The 21,439-nt window shown below is 36.4% G+C and overlaps 1 protein-coding gene across 1 annotated transcript in view; it reads right to left on the bottom strand.

Moving 5' to 3' along the window:
• Positions 1-20,958, bottom strand: part of LOC114646584 (pleckstrin homology domain-containing family O member 1-like) — a 74,410-nt gene extending 53,452 nt beyond the window's left edge. The window contains exons 1-2 of the mRNA XM_028794843.2: positions 20,519-20,958; positions 19,776-19,922 (exon numbers count right to left, since the gene is read on the bottom strand). Coding sequence (XP_028650676.1) covers positions 19,776-19,922; positions 20,519-20,545 — 174 coding nt within the window. The 5' untranslated portion in view covers positions 20,546-20,958. The remainder of the gene's footprint in view (positions 1-19,775; positions 19,923-20,518) is intronic.
• Positions 20,959-21,439: the final 481 nt, after the last annotated feature.

The raw sequence follows: 21,439 nt of genomic DNA, 5'->3' as shown, positions 1-21,439 counted from the left end.
AATAAGAGCTCCTGCAATACAGGAGGAAAATTTAGCAAAGAGTACAAAACTACAGATTAAGCAAATAATCAGGATTATAGTGTCTCAGTTCATCTATGTAGTAACCTGCCAAAATGTTGTCTTTCCAAATGGTGCTTGTACCCCATTGTCTTAAATAATATGCATTAAGGGCTATCAATGAACAGTTCAAATAAGATAAAAATATGAATCGATAACACTTTGGGTCCATTTCCTGTAGTAATCAATATCAATTAGATTAAAAAAAGCATTTTATGGAGCAGTCAATTTCACTTAAGACTGAAACAGCACTTCCTACAGAAACCAATATCAGCTCTTGAGCAGAAGGAACACCTACACCTCCATATTCTCTCAAATCAAATTGGAATACCTGAGGTACGAGTTTTAGGTTGAACTAGAAAAGCCTCTATGAATTATTAATGGCTGGAATAAAATGGGCCCTTGGAGAATCACCATCATCTCTAGCCACAGATCATCTGCCTAATTAGGTGACATTTGATTTGACTAGATGTAATTAATCACAATCATCAGTACGAGCAGTGAACAAAACATATTTTCCACAATAGTAGCAATAATGATCTGTACATGTGTTCCTTTACCTTAATATACATCACACAAAATATTTTTATGTTACTTACCCCATGCGGTTTGTTGTGATGGCCAAGAAAATTTTTTAACCTTGTGTGTTCATGGAAAAAAAGAGATAACAAATGTTCTAAAGAACTGGTGTCTGTGGAAACCAATGCTGGACCCCAGCAAATGTAAGAACATCCATGAAAAAAATCTTGAGTTACTCGTGTCATATAATCCACATGTTGTGTCATCCAGTCATATACTCAGAATGGGCAAAACACATAACATTTTTTTTCAGCTAAAGCATTGTTACAAAAATACTTAAGGAAAATCATTCACTGGTCAAGAGTCCGGTCTTCAGTTAAAAAGCATGTTCCCATATGAATGCCTTCCCCCTTTGTGCACTGCTCAGATTCTTTCTCTGATCTCTATGAAAGCATAACATAAGGTATTTTTCTCAGGCATCAGTACAAGCTACAAGAGGTGAGTAACATAAAAACAGTATTATTTTTGGGTGGAGTATTCCTTTAAATTGAAATCATTTCAGTCATTGAAGAGTCTACATACAAAGAACAGTAACAGTTATAGTTAGCTTTAGACTTGTATCTAAAAATAGTTGGCAGACCCATCCATTAGCCAGTGTGTACTGTGCCATTACAGACTCTGGTCTTACATTAGGATTACTCTTGAAATCACATGTGGCAAATTATTAATTCGTTGACTGTAACACTGCAGATGTCACAGACCAAATTCTCAAACAATGGAAACTCTTGATATATATAAAGTGGTAAAAACCAGAGTCAGTTTCCATCTTTAATCAAACTTCAAGTGTTTGCTATTTACTGTTTTATAGTCAAAGTCTTAAATCTGGCACTTCTAAAAAAAGAGGAACTTGTCTTTATGTTATTTCATCAGATCTCAAAACACAAACACAAGTTAAAATCAGGCCTGACAAATTTATCTGCTAGCTAGATGAAGAAAGATTATGTGGTGTTTGCAAAGACCTGAGATTGAATCAGACTTTATTCTAGTGAAAGCAGAATTTTCTCAATGACATCAGTATATATTTTCTGCCAACTTTATAATCATTTGTCACTCCAGGGCTAGTGTGACATACAGTATAAACTACTTGTCATTAAGGGGGGGGGGGGGAAGAAATATAAAATAGTACAGGAATTCAGAATACTGAATGCTGATATGATTTTACATTTAAAACCAAACATAGAGGACACAATAGTTACAACACAAGTCTTCATATTTGGTTGCATTATTTTGTAACAAACATTCTCAACATTGTGGCTTTATAATATTCTGTGAAAACAGTCTAGTAATAGCGCAGGGAATAAATGTGTGTTCGAATTAGGGCTTATTTTGCCAAAGTATAATATTGACATTTGGGTTAAGCATGATGAGGAGATGGATGGATAGGTGAATGGATGGATGGATGGACTGAATTATTAACTAAGAAAAAGAACATTTAGGATAAGTTCTCAATAGCATTTCCCCACCTTAAAATTAAGCTAGACAGCATAGCCTACATGAAATATTCTTTTTTCTTTATAACTACACAATTTATAACATAGATGCTGCGTTTTAATCACAACCACTTAACCGAATTTAGATACTAAAAAGACTAACTAAACTGTTTTTTTTTCAGAAACATGCATAAGATTTAAACTAAACAGAAAGTTTAAAACAACACAGATATTCACACTGGAGTTCTGTGCCTAAAAGCTGCCTAACTAATGCATTGTATTTTCAGCATGTAAAATATATGACATAACATTTACTTGAGAGAAAAGAAAAGTTATTTAGCTGCTAATTTTTTTTTTAACATTAACCTGGTATACTGAATCATACCTACAGTTTTCTGCAGAATCCACTTATCCATTTAAAAATGCATGGCCCCTAAGCCATCTGACAAATTCTGTAAATGCTTTCCCTAAGTCTGGGCTACGTTAATTTTAACTGCAACAAACCACATAAACTGAAAAGCACAAATGGCTGTCTTTGCTCTCTACAGTGCAACACGGCTATTCATTTATTTTGTGGTGGTTCACTCCAATTTCCCAACATCCTTTGCAAAAGGAACAAAAATTTGTTTAAAAGCTGATGCAAAGGGAAATCATGCCACAAACACCATTACTCCACCAGTTTGAGCAGCTGTAAAGAAAATAGTTCTAACTACACTGAGTTGTAAAGGTAATGGAAAGGCAACTGATTTCCATGCCTCTCAATCTGCGCATACCGTTGGTCTTACTGGCTGTCACTTGAGGTTAAAGTTACTTAGTTAAAGGTTAAAGTCTTAGTTCTTAATGGATCTAAAATATTTGGACCTGTTACTCATTGCATTTGGAGTGATGACCAAGAAAAATGTTTAAATTTGTATCTTCATGGAAAATGGAGATAACAAAATTCCTAATAAGAATAACTGATTAACATTAAACATATTGAAACTTAATGAAGAAATTCCAAACTATGCAAGTTGCATAGTCCAAACATCAAGTTGCTTGTTCATAAAGTCCCAAACACATGAATTTTGACAAAAATATTGTTAAATAAACCCTTGCCAGAAAATCGTCACATGCAAAGCAGTGAAGTACGCTTAAATCCCATGTCTCTTCAAAGGATCTACTTCATTTCTTCTGCCTGCACCTATGCTTTTTAGCTCTTTCAAGCAGCCTAATTTAAATACTGCAAATACAACAATGACTCGATTAAAACAGGCAAGCAAAGGGAGCAGGAGGTATGTCCCCTAGTACATCATAAAGTTTACATTGCCAAACACTTCAGCTCTCCATGGTATTAGTAAAACTGGTAATAATATTTACAGATCTAACTAATAACCCAACTAACACAGAATCTATAAATCTTTGTAGAAAAGAGGATGATGGCAAAATTAGATACCAACACGAAAAACCCCTGCCATCCCCTCCAAGAGGCACTCTCTTGAAGCACTTCTAGCCACAGGTGCATTCCACTATGGTGTGCTAAGAAGTGCCTCTGGGGGTCTTTTCTGCCCACTGCTATCATACAATACAATGCTTCCAACTGATGTACTCATTAAGTTTATTTTTATTTATTTCTTTACTTATCTATTGATTGATTGGCTATTATCTGTCCTGCAAGTCTGTATCCTTGTTTTTTTATGTATCTGTTGTATGGATTAATAAAGTTTATCTAATCCATCATTTTTACAGTCACAGGAAACCAAACACTAGCCTAACAGCACTGCACAAAAATCAGGGATTAAACTTGGATGAGATGCCAGTCTACCGTCATTCAAACTCCGTTCCATCAGGCCATTGTAGAGTAGTCAGCTGGGATAGGAGAACTCAGAGAAAAAAACAAAACAGACAAAAGGACAACAAAGTAAGCTCCATACAGAGAGTGACAATGTCAGAATGTTATTGACAGTATACACTTAACAAAACCCTGCATTGCCAAGACAATCAATATGCTAATGTTGTGCTATGGCAGAAGCCTTGTTTCTTAGTCTTAAGATTTCAGAAAATATTTTTTCAAATAGCACTCATGCCTCATACTACTGTCTTTAGATGATCTACAAATGTATAGTTAACTAGAAGACTTGTTTAGCTGAAACTGACTTTATTCTACAATGTGGTTTAACCTGGATGGGTGATAAAAAAAATGGATGACTTTCCTTATTCTTATCAATTTCTTTGATGAACATTTTTAGTATTATACAGCTATGGATGTACTGTATATATAAGCAAAGATATACTTGGGGAGCACTGTGGTACAAAATGTGAAAGAACTGCTGGGATCTCACAGAAGGACAGGCTCTGTAATCATGATAGGTAGCATTGGGACACCTCCATAAACAGGTTTATTTAAGAAACTGATGCTTTTAAGTCACTGTCAGGGTTTAGGACTTCACTACCACCAAGACCTTTCTCCAGACCGCAGTTCTGTGAATGCTCTTAAAGTAAATTCTAAGGTCATATTACAAAAAGTAAACAAGAATGGGCAAACTCTGGGTTTGCTACTGCCTTGCATTCAAATACTGCTACAACAGGTTCCAGTCCCTCTATCACCTTGAATGAGAATATAATGAGAATATACTGAATTAAAAAAATGGATTATCAGATGCTGTACTTTAGCTGTTGAAACTTTTGGAAGTGTCTTCTTAATAAAAGTGCTTACTTTGTATATTTGAAACCAAAATATACATTAGCCTTCATCTATCCATTTTCATAGCCAGCTTAGCCTCCTACACTGCCATGTGCAATCATTCCATCCATCCATCCATCTATCCATTATCCAACCCGCTATATCCTAACTACAGGGTTACGGGGGTCTGCTGGAGCATTCCATGTCCTATACTATTAGTAATATTTTTATTATAGTTATACAACAGTGTAAAACTGTACACATTATTATTCACTAAGCTGATAACTTTACCTAAAGTAACCATATATGTATATGCAAGTATTTATAAAATCAGTCATATACTGCATGCCCTTGGGAAACCCCAATTGAGAAAATATTTACCCAGAATTGCTCAAAATTTATGGATAATGCATGCTATTGTATCTGTACAATATCATTTAGAAAATGTACTGCTTTTAATAAAACTTGGCTGAGACTATATCTTACTTATTTTTACCTGCTAAGACATTAATCATATACTAAGCTTACTTCAAGATTACTCTTTATAATGTTAAGAATTGTGGGGTTAAACAAATGCACTCTGAGTTCTCATTTACAACAAAATGGCTGGAGCAATGCGACTATCCTGATGCCACCCTGTTTTTTCAATTTTATAATATTACCATTTAGAAATTTTGAGACATATATGTGTGTTATATTATCTAATGATGCACATGTACCTTCCTTACAAAGGAACTCATTTCAATTGCAATATTAACTTCAGATCTCTTCATTAATGGGAGTGCACCAACATATATTTGGTGCAAAAACACTAGTAAATAATGCAGCCTTGCATGCAAATAAAAGTGTATGATGTTAATTGGGTGTAAAAATACTTTAAAACCTGTAAATAAAAATCAATCAAAATTATATGAATTGTATCTCTCAAATCTGTGTATATTTGATAAACAACTCTTAAATTGTACAGCTATCATAAATTAACAAATTAAAAACTTAAAATTTTATGATAATGCAAGTTATATAAATGGAATGAACATCAATAAAAGTACTTTAATTGAAAAAGGTAGGACCCTATATTAGAGTAACAATTAACTTATTTATTTTTTCAATAAATATGGCCAAGCACTTCATGAACAGGAAGTTGTTAGACACACTGTTTAATTAATTTGTACAGGTACGTACCATGCCAGCACATGGCAGAGAATGTTTCACTGCCTGCCACTTAAAAATTAGATGACTACTCAACTATGTCAATTTTAAACATCAAACTTATAATCAGCAATGGAAATGCACAGTATTCAAATTTATATATTATTACAGACCCATTATTATTAATCATGTAGTAGTACCAGGCCAGTCAGAAAATCAACGGCTTGAAGAATGGATAGCAAACTGAGGTGACAGCGACTCGATTTAAATTTGTTACTTGATTTTATACTGCAAACCAAATGTGCAGATTAGATTATGAATGTTTTTTTCTCCATTCAGGGTATTCTGTGCCCCTTTATAGGCTTTATTCCTGCCTTATTCATGATGATATAATAATAGGCTCCCCACCATGAAACAGAATAATCAACATTGAAAATAGATGGATGAATAAAAATGTTTGTCTTCCCAAAAATTACCTTGACAGAAACTCACAAGCAGAAGCAAATTAAAACCATTTGGGTAATATGCTGGGATTGGTGAACAGAACAGTCTTCACTTATTAATTTAATGTCACAAATTAACTTAATAGCATATACTTGAACGTCAGAAGAAGTCTGTAGTAGAAATACACACAACTCAGGAGGTAATCAAACTTATATCTAGGAAATTTTACTCAGTGCATGTTCATTCTGCCCCCAATTTATTACTATAAGATCAGGATAAATGTTATATATATTTACAGTATACAGTATATTTACAATGGAAGCACAGGAGAAGTGTCTTGCTCAGGTACAACACACTTAATCAGAGGCAGGGACTGGACTGACCAAATGATGATTTAAAGTGCAATATCCTAACCCCTGAAACATTAATGTAATATTTAAAAAAAAGAAAAAAAAAAAAGAAAAAATAAGTTGAGCCAGCAACACACATAAACCAAGTGCCCACCCCCGTGAGACTCTAATCATTTTTATGGCACACACATGTATACACACACACATACACCTTTGGACTTTGGAAGGGGACCATACAAACTTTAACAAAGAATTATTTGGCCAAATTCAAATTTATGTTCAAATGGCATCAAGAGCTTATCTGAAATTTGAAGTTAGATAGTCCATGGAAGGTGGAATTCTGTTTTTACATCACTTCTAGATCCAAATTCGACAAATCGTCAAATATATGCCAGAAATGAGGATACAGAATACAAGTCTTAACAGAATAAACATCAAAAAGGTGCGACAGCAAGGCAGGCTGAGAGGATGTGGCTTTGCTAAGCTCAAGTACATAAAAGATGACAAGACTATTTTTACATGGGACAAAAATATATGTGTGTGCATTCATTTCTGACTCTAACAATCAAAATAAAAAAATTGTAACTTGTGCAAACTACTAAACCCAAAAGCACTTAAATAGCAAGCTCTATTTGCAAAAGATCACACAACTGCATTCGTAAATTTCAACAAAAAAGTACACATGCAAATACTATTACATAAGCCTTATGCATGTCACCCCTTGCTAATCTCAGGACTTTTCATTATCATTTGCTCTATAACACTCATGCTTCTGTGCAGCATCTGGAAAAAGATGATCCACTGTGGCAACCCCTAATGGGAGCAGCCAGAAGAAGACGACGACGACTCTGGTTATCCCACTGCATCTCAGAGACAAATCTGTGACAGATTTATATTCATTGCAAATATCACAAATTGTTTTATTTAAAAAACGCTGACTAATTCTTAAAAGGCCGTTCATTAACTGAGCATTTAGCAGCATACATAAAGCTATACAAAACAAGGTAATATTAAAACATGTATAAAGTAGAGCAATGATGACCAAAATATGGAAATGACATGTGGCATTTCAGTTGCATCAACAAATGGTAAGCATCTTTTTGTGAAAGAAAGATTAGAGAGTTATATCTAGGTGTACATGACGGTCCCCTTTAAAGCATACTACTTTTAAACTAGGCCTGATGGCCAGTAATCAGAAAAAAAGGTAACTATTGCCCTTAGCTTTCTACGTATATCTTTTAATAGACTTCAGGAGGAAAAAGTGATCTGAATTCAAGGAGAAAAAGAATATGCATCAGCCACCTGTGGTTATCTTCAATTTAACAGAAAAAAGTAATCTGAATGTTAACAGTGGCTTAATATTTACTGTCTTGCAAGGTACAAGTATTATAAACAAGACCTATATAATTGGCAATGGTATCACAGACCTTTTAACTCTGGATGACAGCATCAAAATTATGTATAGCATAACACAGGAACAGTAAAAGAACAGCAAACATTTCGGCATTACAATGGAAGAAGAAAGAAACTGATCTTTCACGTAAAGGTTTAAGCCATTATCCAACTGGTAAATTCTAAAAATTGCTCTGTATCACAAAGGTAAGGGTGCATGGTGGCAAAATGGTTATCAGTGCTGCCCCAAAGTTCCAGGAAGACTTGATTTGAACCCCGGCTTGTTTGCTGTCAATTTGCAGTTTGCTCATTCTCTCTTTGTCTGTATGGGTATTTTTCTCCAGGTAAAGTCAGATAGGCGAGATTGCGTTGGTTTGGACATGTGCAGAGGAGAGATGCTGAGTATATTGGGAGAAGGATGCTAAGGATAGAGCTGCCAGGTAAGAGGAAAAGAGGAAGGGCCTAAGCGAAGGTTTATGGATGTGGTGAGAGAGGACATGCAGGTGATGGGTGTAACAGAACAAGATGCAGAGGACAGTAAGATATGGAAAAAGATGATCCACTGTGGCAACCCCTAATGGGAGCAGCCAGAAGAAGAAGACGACGACTCTGGTTATCCCACTGCATCTCAGAGACAAGTCTTTTAGGCTAATTATGGAATGTAAATTATTTCCTACATTGTGTTCAATGCTAGCCTCTGTGATTCTGAAACGGATTATGCATATCCAAAGATGAATGAATGAATGAATGAATGAATGAATGAATGAATGAACCCCCATTAGCTATAGTCATATTTGCCATTGCCTTTTGATTGCAAGTCAATGCTACTAGGCAGGTAGCACTTCAGACCAACAAGAAAAGAATTATGTTATTCAAGCAGCCGAATGAGAAGAAGATAATAAGCAAAAGCACTGCCATCTCACATTATTAAAGATTTGATGAGAAGCTCCAGAGCAGATAGAACAAAAAAGCTCTGCATAACTTTTTAAAGAGGTCCGAGCAATATATGACAGCTCTTACCAGTGAAGACTTGCGGAGATGGCAGAGACAATAGCCACATGGCTGCCTGTTTAAACTTGAACTATGTTAACATTCTAACTCACGGTTGGACTGAATTTAGTGATTAAACATATCCAGGCTTTACGACTTTGAACTGTGTGTGGCAGAAACAAGTGCCTTTGACAGTGATACATTAACGTGCAAAATACCGTAAAACACACTTCCCCTGAGCTATCAAGAATATACATCTATGCATTCATCGCCTAAACTTGATTAATCTGGTTTAGGTTCATGAGAAGCTGGGGTGCATCCAAGCAACACTATCCATAAGGCAGGAACCAACCTTGCATGCAGATCAGAGCTGGCAATTGGCCTTATATGCATGTCTTTGTGATGGGTAGAAGTTAGAGCTATGAAGCATCAGCATTCACCACTGTGCCACCATGCTACTTTATCTGTAGAATAGAGAAGTGTTTAATATAACACACAACATAATGAGGAAATGGCAAATATAATACAAGAGTACATTTAAACTTGTCAACGAGCAATTCTTAATGCAAAATTACACTTCTGCTAATGCCCAGGCAAGTCTAGATTTTATAATAGGATGCACTGTAACTGACCACTCCTTAGGTTTTTTTTTATTATTCAAAAATGATTTTACAAATGATTTTACGCCCTTGGAAGGCACACATTTTCTAGAAAGAAGTTGTGAATATCTTTTGACCTGTCACTGGCACACATACAGATGCTAGTGTTTTTCTAACTCCATTTCAAATGTGAGTCCCTACAGCCATCTTATCTCCTCTCTCTCAGCTTTATTTTGACTTGTTTATCTTGGCACCAGAGAGTGACAATGTGGTGCAGACTAGCCGGATATGCAAGTAAGAATTTCACTGGTACACGTTACAACACTTCTACTAGGATATTTCAAGATAGCTTCCTGAGTTTCCAGTAGGTGACGACACCCATGAAACATCAGTAATATAGACAGATACATAAAGAGGAGAACTGCAATTTAAGAGCATTTGAGTTCCAAGTTTGAAGTGTACACCAGAACACACCAAAATCTGTACTAAGGTTAAACACTGAATGACTTTTATTGTTGTGAGCGCAATCATCCCACAGACTTAAATCACATCCTCAATTTTAAAGTGACAATGATAATGCTGAAGAATTATAGACATTGTGAAGTTCAAACTTAAACACTTGGACAAATGAAAGGGTGAGTGTTCCTTACGTTTCTTAGTTTTCATAATATAACTGCCACTTTTAAGGTATATCAAAAAATAAATCAGAAATCACAACCCAACATATTTTGAAGTGTAAGGAGTCACTGCACACCCACTGCATATTCACAGAAGATAAACTAACACTGAGAGAAGCAGGTGATTGGGGTGGAAGGCTACATTATGTCTTCAAGTTGCTTGCTAGTGTGTAATTGTTTTTTCCTGTGTACGAAAAGAGGGTTCTGAACTACACAAGAGTTGGTGGGGCTCAAAGTTTGGTGGATGAAACCTCATTCATCTTTCTGCTTCCATACCCAAGGTCTGGTTGAAGGAAATAAGGGAGTGGAATGCACAAAATATACTAGGAACTGTACAGACAGCCATGCAACCTGAAGATTTAGCTTATTAATACAGACCAGCACTGTTGCTTTGTTGATCCACCATCCTAGTTTTGATTGTTCTAGAAATGTCCATGTGGTTTTTGTTCAGGTATTGGTTCTTCCCTATATTCCTAAAGATATGCATTCCAAAACAGGTCCCCATATGAGTGTGTGTACATTTGAGTGAGCCATGCAATGGACTGGCATCTCATTTTGTTTATTTTTATTATGTTTATTGAGCTTAAAGGTCACATAATAATATATAAAATAAACTTGAATCAAGTTTCAATCAGCATATCATAAAAAATATATGTTAAATCACAATCAAAATTACAGTCTAACACCTACCCAGTTTGGTGAGCTATGTAAACAAAAAGCCTATGATACTGTATGTTCCTCATATAGATTAAAACAGCTAAAGAAGAACAGAATGTCAACTCATGTTTTATGCATCATGCTACTGGGAAAGGCTTCAGGTACCCACTATCTGAAATGGATTAAATAGCTCTGAAAATATTATATAAATTTGATACATTATATTTAAACATTTTCCACTTTTTCTTTACTAAACATTCATAATTCATTAATTAATCGACATGCATAACTTCCATGTCCTACTACAGGGTTAAGAAGGCCAAGCATTCTAATATGACCATTAGACTTAATACACTCCCTTGAATTCACAGAAAAGCTTTGTATTGTATTTTGTTTAAATCAATAAAATACATGACAAGAACAAACTAACTACTACCCTTAACAACACATGCAAAATGGGTTCACTGGCTCCAGAGATAATATTTGAGCATTTACGAAATACAGGTAGACAGACATGGTAGTAAAATTACACAGTGTAATTTTACTACCATGTCTGTCTACTTGTATGTCGTAAATGCTCAAATATTATCTCTGTTTCAAGAAAACACAAAAAAAATTAAACAACTTAAAAATCCATGAAAGCATTACTCATAGTGTTGTGGTGGTAAATTATGATGTAATGTTAGTATTGGTAGTTTAAGTCAATATTAACTGGCATGTAATGGAATATTTCCAACATATCCCAGAAGAGGAAGAAGCAATATTCTAACGTGACAGGCATTTGTCTTTTCTCTTGCAGTAGACAACTCTATTTCTGCTCACAATCCATAAGTGACTAAATAAATACAGACTGTGCTGAAGTAACTAATGTGTAGAAAAAAAAACAATCTTTACAAAACCCACTGTGGTGCATGACAGAACATAAAACATCAATAATAAAATGAAATCAAAGATGATACATTATCAACTGCTCAACATAATGCAGAAAGATATTTTTCATTTAAGAAAAAAACAGAAAATTACTGTACAATGATCAGTTTCTAAAATAGTAAATGTGCAGAAACATCTGTTGTAAAAACATAACCATTTTGCATGCCTGTAAAACAGCTGACACTTGGTGTAGAAATTGGAAGCATCTATTCAGAATTCTTATCATATATTTGAACTTGAGGTTTAAGCAGAGTCCTGTAGCTTAGCTCAAAACTGAGCAAGAGCACATTGTTTTATTTTGCCCTGTTTCTAAAAGCGGAAGACATTAACTGACATGGTCTTCTCATAATACCCACTTGCTTTCTCTACACTGCTCAAAGTGATAGAAAGTAGCCGTGTGGATACATATTTAACTAAACCAGAAAAGAAAATATTATAGCTGTGTCAGTTAAAGTACTTTATCTAACAGAAAATGCATAAAGTATGCTTCTCTTTGACATTAAATGAATGTGAACAGGATTTATAGAAAAATGACTAACAACTCTTAATCAGTACATAGAACTTACAAAGTAAATATACACATACAAATTAACTCTGAATTTGTAAAATTGAAGTACAGTATTCTAAAAATTTATTTTTAACATTTATGCTAAAAATTTTGTTTTGATGATAAAACCTTATGTTGTGTTTAAATTATTTAGTCATGTCGGACTCTTGGTGATCAGAAGGACATTTCTATCAATGGTGATGTAATTGAATTTTTGGAGTGGTACTTTAGAAATTCCCATGCTTGTTTCTATTCTTCGTCTACTAGCTACGAAACTTAGTATCGGTACCTCTAGTTAAAGATTACTTTAAAATATTTACCCTCAGTATGAAATTAGGTTTTATAAACCTGGAACAGATCACTTTGCCCCACTAATAGAATATCATTAGGGTGGCGCAGTGGTAGTGCTGCTGCCTCGCAGTAAGGAGACCAGGAGTTTGCATGGAGTTTGCATGTCCTCTCCATAGCTGCATGGGTTTCTTCAGGGTTCTCTGGTTTCCTCATACTGTCCAAAGACATGCAGATTAGGTGGATCTGTGATAATAAATTGGTCCTAGTGTATGGCTGGGGTAACGTGCCCTCCACTATTTAATGGCACCCCTTATAAAAATTTTAAAATATTTATTTCTTTGAATGAACTTTGTTTCAGTTAAAAGTCAGATGTTTCTCGTTTTTTTCAGTGCAAGATGACGGTTCTTCAGCAAACAGGGATTTTTTTTTTCTAACCCTTCTTACTAATTTTTACAAGGAGTGCCAATAATAGTGGAGAGCACTGTATGTGTGCCTGCGATGGACTGGTGCCCTGTCCAGGGTTTGTTCCTGCCTTGTGTCCTATGCTAGCTCAGATAGGCTCCAGCATGCCTCAAGACACTGTCCAGAACTAAGTGGGTTATAAGCTGACTAAGTGACAATAATCCTTAACTTCACTGTTCAAAGCTGTTGGTTTTATTTGTTTTCATGGATTCACATTCTCTTGGATATACTACAGACCTCAAAAAACGATTGTTGTACATTGTTCTCAAGTCAATCTCAGCGTTTCATCTTTTTCCTATAAAGTCTTATTTGCAACTGTAGTGCACACAAATAACTGCTACTATTTAACTACTGTCGCTTGAACATTAATGTCAGTGGCATAGCCTTGGTTGTCATTTAACCATCAGCAGGCCACCATTTGAATTTTCTTCTGCATAGAAGTTTGCAAAATTTCCTAATTTTCACTTCTTAATGCCATCAGTATAACTAAGCTTATTTTATTAGGTTATCCAAAAAGCTTTGACATCAGTTTCTGATTTTTCCAAAACAACCTCACTTGTAACATTGGTTTTGTCCTGTTTTGTACTTTTTCTTTCAATTATGTATAACTCTGACTGACTGTGAGTTCACGGTTATCATATGCCACAAGAAATTCAGGAGCAGATCAAATGAACTGAAATGTGAACTGAATGACTTTCAGCATGTTTCATAATTGGCTACAATTAACATACTCAAACTCATTGATTTAATCTATGAATTAGGAGAAAACCTTTTTGAACTTTTCTGCTTTCTCCATTCTCTAGAAATTTTTCAGTTTCTTCTTGGGACATCTCTTGACAACATACAAATATATTATTAACAGAAACAGTTTGCGCTTTACTTTAATGATATTTATGATCAAGACAACTGTACAATAACTCCAGAATATCGCAAGACCAACCTTTCATGATAAAAAGAATATATCCATACTGACTGACAAGCTACATTAATCACATGGAAGAAACCAACTGGTATTCCATCAACTCAAATTGCTTAATTACTGACATGGTAGTACTTGAAAGCATATAATGAACCATAAAGCAACTTGGATGTCATAAGAAAGACCACACCAGAATCCAGTTGAGCATATTCTTTACAGGAAAAAGTTTTATTTTTCCTCTTTTGGCTGCTCCCGTTAGGGGTCGCCACAGCGGATCATCTTCTTCCATATCTTTCTGTCCTCTGCATCTTGTTCTGTTACACCCATCACCTGCATGTCCTTTCTCACCACATCCATAAACCCTCTCTTAGGCCTTCCTCTTTCTCTTCCCTGGCAGCTCTATCCTGAGCATCCTTCTCCCAATATACCCAGCATCTCTCCTCTGCACATGTCCAAACCAACGCAATTTCGTCTCTCTGACTTTGTCTCCCAACCGTCCAACTTGAGCTGTCCCTCTAATGTACTCATTTCTAATCCTATCCATCCTCGTCACACCCAGTGCAAACCTTAGCATCTTTAACTCTGCTACCTCCAGCTCTGTCTCCAGCTTTCTGGTCAGTGCCACCATAACAAAACTGGTCTCACTACCGTCCTTTACAGGAAAAAGTACAGAAACTCAAATTTGTCCACTGAAAAAGGACTAGGGTGTATGTAGAAAAGACAAAGAAATTCTAATATTGAAATTTCACATTAAATGGAAGATGGTGATGACAGGCCAGTACAATATGATCTCACCAATATTACAGTTACTATACTTGGAAGGTGAAGGACAAGTTTAATGTTGAAAGTATCAATGAAAGTCACTTGAAGAGCACAAGAACAAATCAAGAATATCACAACATAAAAAAAAAATCTCAGTCTATTAAATAAAGACTGCTGCTAAGTAGTGACCTAATAAAACACTGAAGAAGAATTCCCTTACGATAGCCTTTCCAAGTTCAATGCTGAGTTTTTTCAACAGGCAAGAATACTGAAAAAGCACTGGTAAAAAAATAAACTGTGAAGAAATAGGAATGAATAATTGAAAGAGGAGTACAAGGTCAATGGAGCTTAATTTTCACTAAAGAAAAGATCATTGAAAAACAGAGGTGGAAAAAATTTGATACATGAAGACTGAATAAAATTAACAATTTTAAAGAGTACAAAGAACACTTGTATGAAAACGAAACTCAGTGATGAGCTGGAGATTCAGTTAAAGAAAAATTGCAAATCTAACAAACAGCATTAGAAAATGAATGTGGTAGGAAGAACCTAACGAGTAAGGCCACAAGTGCAGATGGAAAATCATCAGAACAATTTTAAAATATTAAACTGAATGTAACATACATTATGAAGGGGAAGGCGAAATTGAACTGTTTCAATAAACTGCTAAAAACGTTTGTAAACTTGGTAAATCTGTGGCAAGCCAGTTGTATAAGTAAATAATCAAAAGAGTTTTCACTTAAATGGTATGAAGGAAAAAATACAAAAAAGTCCTCCCATACATACAAAAACAACAACCATTAACATAAATGCAACTTTCCTGACTTTCAGGTATAGAAATATGTAAAATTATTTTTCATAAAACTACCTTATGTTCCTTTCCTGAACTAAATACTTTCTTCCCCTTAACTCCAGTATGCAGTATTGTCTATTTTATATAAAGATTACCAGATAGGTTACTGCATAGGATTGTCCCAAAACTAAAAAGGATTATGTGTTATAAATAATCAAGCTTAGCAAATGATGCAGAAATAAAACTTAATTTAATGGGGTCTTAGAAAACAGAGGCTTTTGAAATTACACAATTACCCTTAATGTGACATTTTAAGAGGGACCCCCAAACCTGAAATGCTCAAACATCATATACCAATCCATTGTTCCATTCCCGAATCTACTAAATTCAGTATCTGAGTTACTGGGCCAGAGTGTACTCCAGCAAAAACTGAAACAATACAGGGGCCAACAATGGATGGGGCATCAGACCACCACAGGGCATACACATCCCTAACTCTACACTTACTTACAAAGGGCCAATCCACATTTATCAATTAACCTAATGTGCACTGTGGGAGGAACTTGCTGGTACTTGCATCCATTAACCCTGTCAGCATAGTGAAGTAAAAGCATCAATTAAGGAAACTAAATTTATTACTACTATTTAGCCACAATATCTCACGTGAAGAGAGCTGCGAACTGTACTAAAGCATTTCCTGCCACCTTTATAAATACAAGGCACTGCTTTTGAGCTAACCTTTATATATACACAATGTATCTTAAAATAATCCTTTCTCTGAGACTACAGTGCACTAATACTTCATTAAAGGATTAAAGGAAAACAAGGAAACTGTTCATCATTTTTTTAAATCCATCTATCTATTTTCTGCTCCCTCTTAATCCACTTTAAGGGTAGGCGGGGACCTGAAGCATTAGAGACAAAGTAGGGATGGGTTGGCACCTCTACACACACACACACACACCACACTCTCTCTCACACCAAGACAACTGAAAGTGGCCAATCAGATAACATTTAAAAATAATAATGAAAACGCCTCCCTGCTTAGTATTAAATTAGAATCATCTTAACAGAATGGGTATGTGGGGAGCTTTGATCTGTAGAAGAGTACTTACGTGTATGAAATGATACACTGTATTTCTTGAACCTCATAGCAGCTTAAATCCTTCCTTATATGCTCTTAATGGACAAGAGTAGTGCCTAACATGTTAAGCCCTATCTGGTCTGCTTTTGGACACCACCTCTTATTGAAAACAAGTCTGTGTGTATATGTGTGTGTGTGTGTGTGAGCCACGTGAATACTGAATCATGATAAAGATGCAGAGAAAAGGCTTAGCAACAGGGAGGTGTTCTATTTTAAACATGCGATAAGACAGCAGCAAAGGCAGCATGCTGTTTAAGAAGCAGCCTCAAAAAAAAGACATCTTTTAACTCATGTCAATTCACAGATTTCGAAAGCAACATTACTCTGCTGCCCTTCGGATCATTTGAGTTCCAAACCTATAATGCAGATTTTTATTTTTGGCGAGACCAATAACCAAACTTTTATACCATATTTGAATCTTCTTCTCTGTCACAGCAAATACTTAAACAATTAATACAACTGAAAACCATTCTAACTTTTTCCTGTAAAGACAGACTACTTTGCTACTCATCTTGTTGTTTTTAATAGGTACAACTACAATGAAATTCAAAACAAAGTCATCAATTCACATTTGAATAATGTACACATAAAGCTACCTACTAAATTTCAAGCAAAGACAAGTAAAGAAATGCGTGTTCCAAGCATGCAGACTGTAAATCAGATTTGGGGCTCATAGGTTGAGTGTTCTTCATGGTCCATCAGCTTGTGCATCTCCCAATGAACAATTTAGGTAATGTTTAAACAGAATTAGCATTTTGATATTTTTCAAATGCAGATGGGAAAACTATCCCAGACAGTTTTTACTGCAGATATAGCTATGAATTTACACAAACAATTCATGTGTATTTCAGCATTTCTTAACCCTGGCTGACAAGGAAATACTGACCTACTGCCAAAATTACAGATAAAATAAGTTACCACCGAGGTGGTGGAATTTCTGGGACATTTGACTGTACAATGAAGCACATTACTAAAACGCAGCCATGAAAACAACTCATTTGTCGTGTACTTTCAAGCAAATTATGAAACAATTTGGATACAACAAGAGACTTGCTACACTACTTAATACAAGGCAAAATCCTTTAAAACTGTTTTAATTTTTTAAATTTCTGTTTGTTGAAAGTGGATATTATTAGGCAGACAAACAGAAATAAAAAGAAAATTATTACCTTGACACTGGGATGTATTAAAGTTTGCCTGAAGTACGATTTAAATCCATATATTTAGAATTACTTTTTTTCACTTATAAGTTGATATCTGTATCTGCGGATTGATGGGTTGTGATGAAACAAATGCAGCAGGGAGTGATGGATGTATAAACGTTTATAAGTTTAAAAAATATATTAAGTTAAAAAACAATTATTTATGTATAATGTTGTAGAAGCAAGCATATTATCACAGAGTTAGTCTGAAATCAGCTATTAATAACAACCACGGATGACTATATGCATTTCACATTTACATGTTTAAAAAGTAGCAGAGGATCAGATCATCAAATAAAGTTCAAAACAAACCTCTAAGTGAGTCAATCTTACTTTCACAAAAAAAATTCCACTTTTGTCATCAAAGTTAAAAAAATGAACCATGTTGAAACAAAAACCACAAATTGCAACACAAAAGTAGGAACTTCAAAAAAGGGCAGAAAAAGGCTAATACACAATTGTCCCAAGGATTCATAAACATTATTTTTAAACATTTTGTAATCTTGCGTTTCATACAGATTAGTTCACTTTTAACAATAAATGGTCACTAAAATATGTAAAGGAGATCCTTCTAGCCAGAAATTTCCAAACCTACTTAATATAATACAAGGGATTTATGGACACCCAGAAAGTATCCCAGCATCAGTGAGCACAAGATACACACGCCAGCCCCAAACAGTCTTCCAATGCCAGTCCTGTGCAGGACTTGTGTAGTGTAACCAGTAAACTTAACACGTGCATTTGTAGGATGTGGAAAAGAAAACAGGAGCATGTGGAGAAATGGCCACATAAAAATGTTAAAGTTAGACTCTGGTGCTTCTGTGCCACATACATACATGAAATAACCAGAAAAATCCACTCTCCCCTGCAGTACAGTCGCAGCGATCAAGGCAACAATCAACCTTAAATACAGAGCACTATTAACTCCCCTTTTCACCTTTATGTCTCTATATAATGGACAGTTCTTGCCATTAGGATTTTATCAACATACTGAAAAAACATTAGCATATACAAGAGATTTACTAATTATCTCTACCACAACTATACAGTAGTTATAAATTGCCTAATAACGCTGGCAATCACACAAAATCAATTTAAAGAACTTAGGACATGGAAGTCCTGGTATGAACTGCAACTTGAACAATCTAGAAGGTATACTTTCTAACTAACAATGGATTCATTTTCTAAAGTCACTCTGCCACTACAGTCATGGTGAGAAATGAGCTCTCTTGGTGGACTCAAGCACTTGACAACCCTAAAACAGATATCAGTTCATCTAAAAGCACAATTATGGATGCATACATGCATAACACAATTTATTGTGCACTTGTTTAGGTGGAATCTGAAGAAACAACAGAAACAGAAGCAATCTGCAAACTCCACACAGAGACTGAACAAACTAGGGCTCAAACAAAAGACTTTTGCTCTATGAGGTGGCAGTAATGACTACTTTGTCACCAAGCTGCTACCCAACTAAGAACTATAGAATAAAGAAAAACACACACACAAAAAAAAAAATAGGTTTAAAATTCACCCCTGACAAATCTCTGCCGATGTCACAATTGATGGCAGACAAACTTCACTAAAAGGCAACTCAAGTGTCATAAAGCACATAAGTGGTTAATATAAGCCTGTCTGATCAGAACTGACAGCACAGCTTAGCATTCTGGCTTCTCCAGACACAAGAGATAAACATAAAATTATAGTTCATACAAAGGACATGAGATGAAAAAAAAACGAACCTCCTTCTCTGAAATGTACAAGTGGTCCCCCTTCAACACCACATAGCGGGTTTTCCAGATCTCCCTAAATATCCCTTTTCCACAGTATTTCCGGATCCAGCCGATCTTCTCAGGTTGTGCTGATGGTTGGTTCGCATCTTGGGGACCCTGAAATAAATCATCACTTTAAGTGAGGATGTACAATAAAACAGAAACCTAAACCTAAATGGAGCGCGGGTACTCCCTTGATCAGATTTTCTTCCATCTACTTCAAGCTCCTTTAAAGATTCTCAAAAAAATGTGTAAATGAAGTCGACCGAGGCATGAACCTTATAAAAGGTAACTCCACCCTAAAATTTGTTCCTAAACAAACATGCCTCCTGAGAGATGCGCGGCAGGGCACCCAGAAGCAGACAGGACTGGCGAGCAAAGTGCCATGCAAGTTGCTGACAGGACCCAACTTCACGTAGTGGCACACGAGGATGAGGAGAAACAAGATGCCCATCGTACATGGGCAATCTGCTCATGCTCTACGGACTGCAGGCGAGACGGTGGCAGCACAACGGAACCTCCGCTCGTGAGCATCCAATCCACGAAGGAATCTTGCAGCTTCTTTCCCAGGTGGATCCTTGGGCAAGGCGAAAGACGCACCTCGCACCAGCCCGGAGATGGCTAGACTAGACACGCTCCAGTGCAAGAAGGCATACACAAAAGAGGAGATCGCGGCACCACGCGTGCGTTAGTTCGTTCGCTCGCTCACCCACCCGCTTCACCGAGTTGTTCTTCTTCATGCTGGGTCCGCGGAAGATCGCTCAGCCTGTGATGCCGCTCTTTGTTGCGCGAGCGAGACCGACTCAGACAGACTGTGTGCAGTGCATGTGCGCTTGCAGCTCTCCTGTGGGCCGTCGCCACCGCCTTGCAGTCTAGGAAGGAAGGAGGGACAGGGTCGCTTGGAGGTGGAGGGGGGGGGGGGGGTACAGTTTCGCTGCCGCTTCTCCTTCTCTTTCTGCCTTTATCCACCGACTCCCTCTTATGTTGCTGCCTTCACGTTCTTGCTGAGCTCAGGCCCCCCCTTCCACCCTCTCTCTTTTCTTTTTCACACACACATAGAACTGAGTGAGCTGGTGCTCTCTGGTTACACGTACGGCTGTATCATTACAGCTCCCCCCCTTCCTTCCTTCCTTCCATGTCAGCCCACCGTCGAGAGGCTTGAGATAAAAGAGCAGTTCAGGGCTGTCGGCTGCACAGCGCCCCCCACAGACTCTCCCGTAACTCGACGAGTGAGTGGGAGCTCCCACACTCACGGAGTCACGAACAGCTGTAACATCTTTTTGCAACGGTGGTTTTACAAAAAAAAAGGCAAAATATAAATAAGAAGTACCAGAGTGTAAACCAAATAATGTCACACTTGAGTAGGAAGCGACGTGGCTGCACGGCATCTTGCGCATTAGCAGTGTGAGGATGTTAACAAATTGACGCGCGAATAACGGTCAAGGTACTGTACAGTTCATAAAAGCATTTGGGTGAACTTTCAGTCTAATCATATCTGTGCCGATGATTTTCACTTACTACACTTTGGAAGTACAGTGTGGTGGTGTGTAGGAATAATCTCTAATTCGTAGATGCTCGGGTTAAACCACAGTAAATGGCAGACAAAAAACTTAAAGGTGTGGTTCAGTACTGTC

This window comes from Erpetoichthys calabaricus, chromosome 2 (genome assembly GCF_900747795.2).
Source record: "Erpetoichthys calabaricus chromosome 2, fErpCal1.3, whole genome shotgun sequence".
Lineage (NCBI taxonomy): Eukaryota > Metazoa > Chordata > Cladistia > Polypteriformes > Polypteridae > Erpetoichthys > Erpetoichthys calabaricus.
The sequence above is the reverse complement of the archived record's forward strand: the minus strand, read 5'-3'. Positions and strand labels throughout refer to the sequence as shown.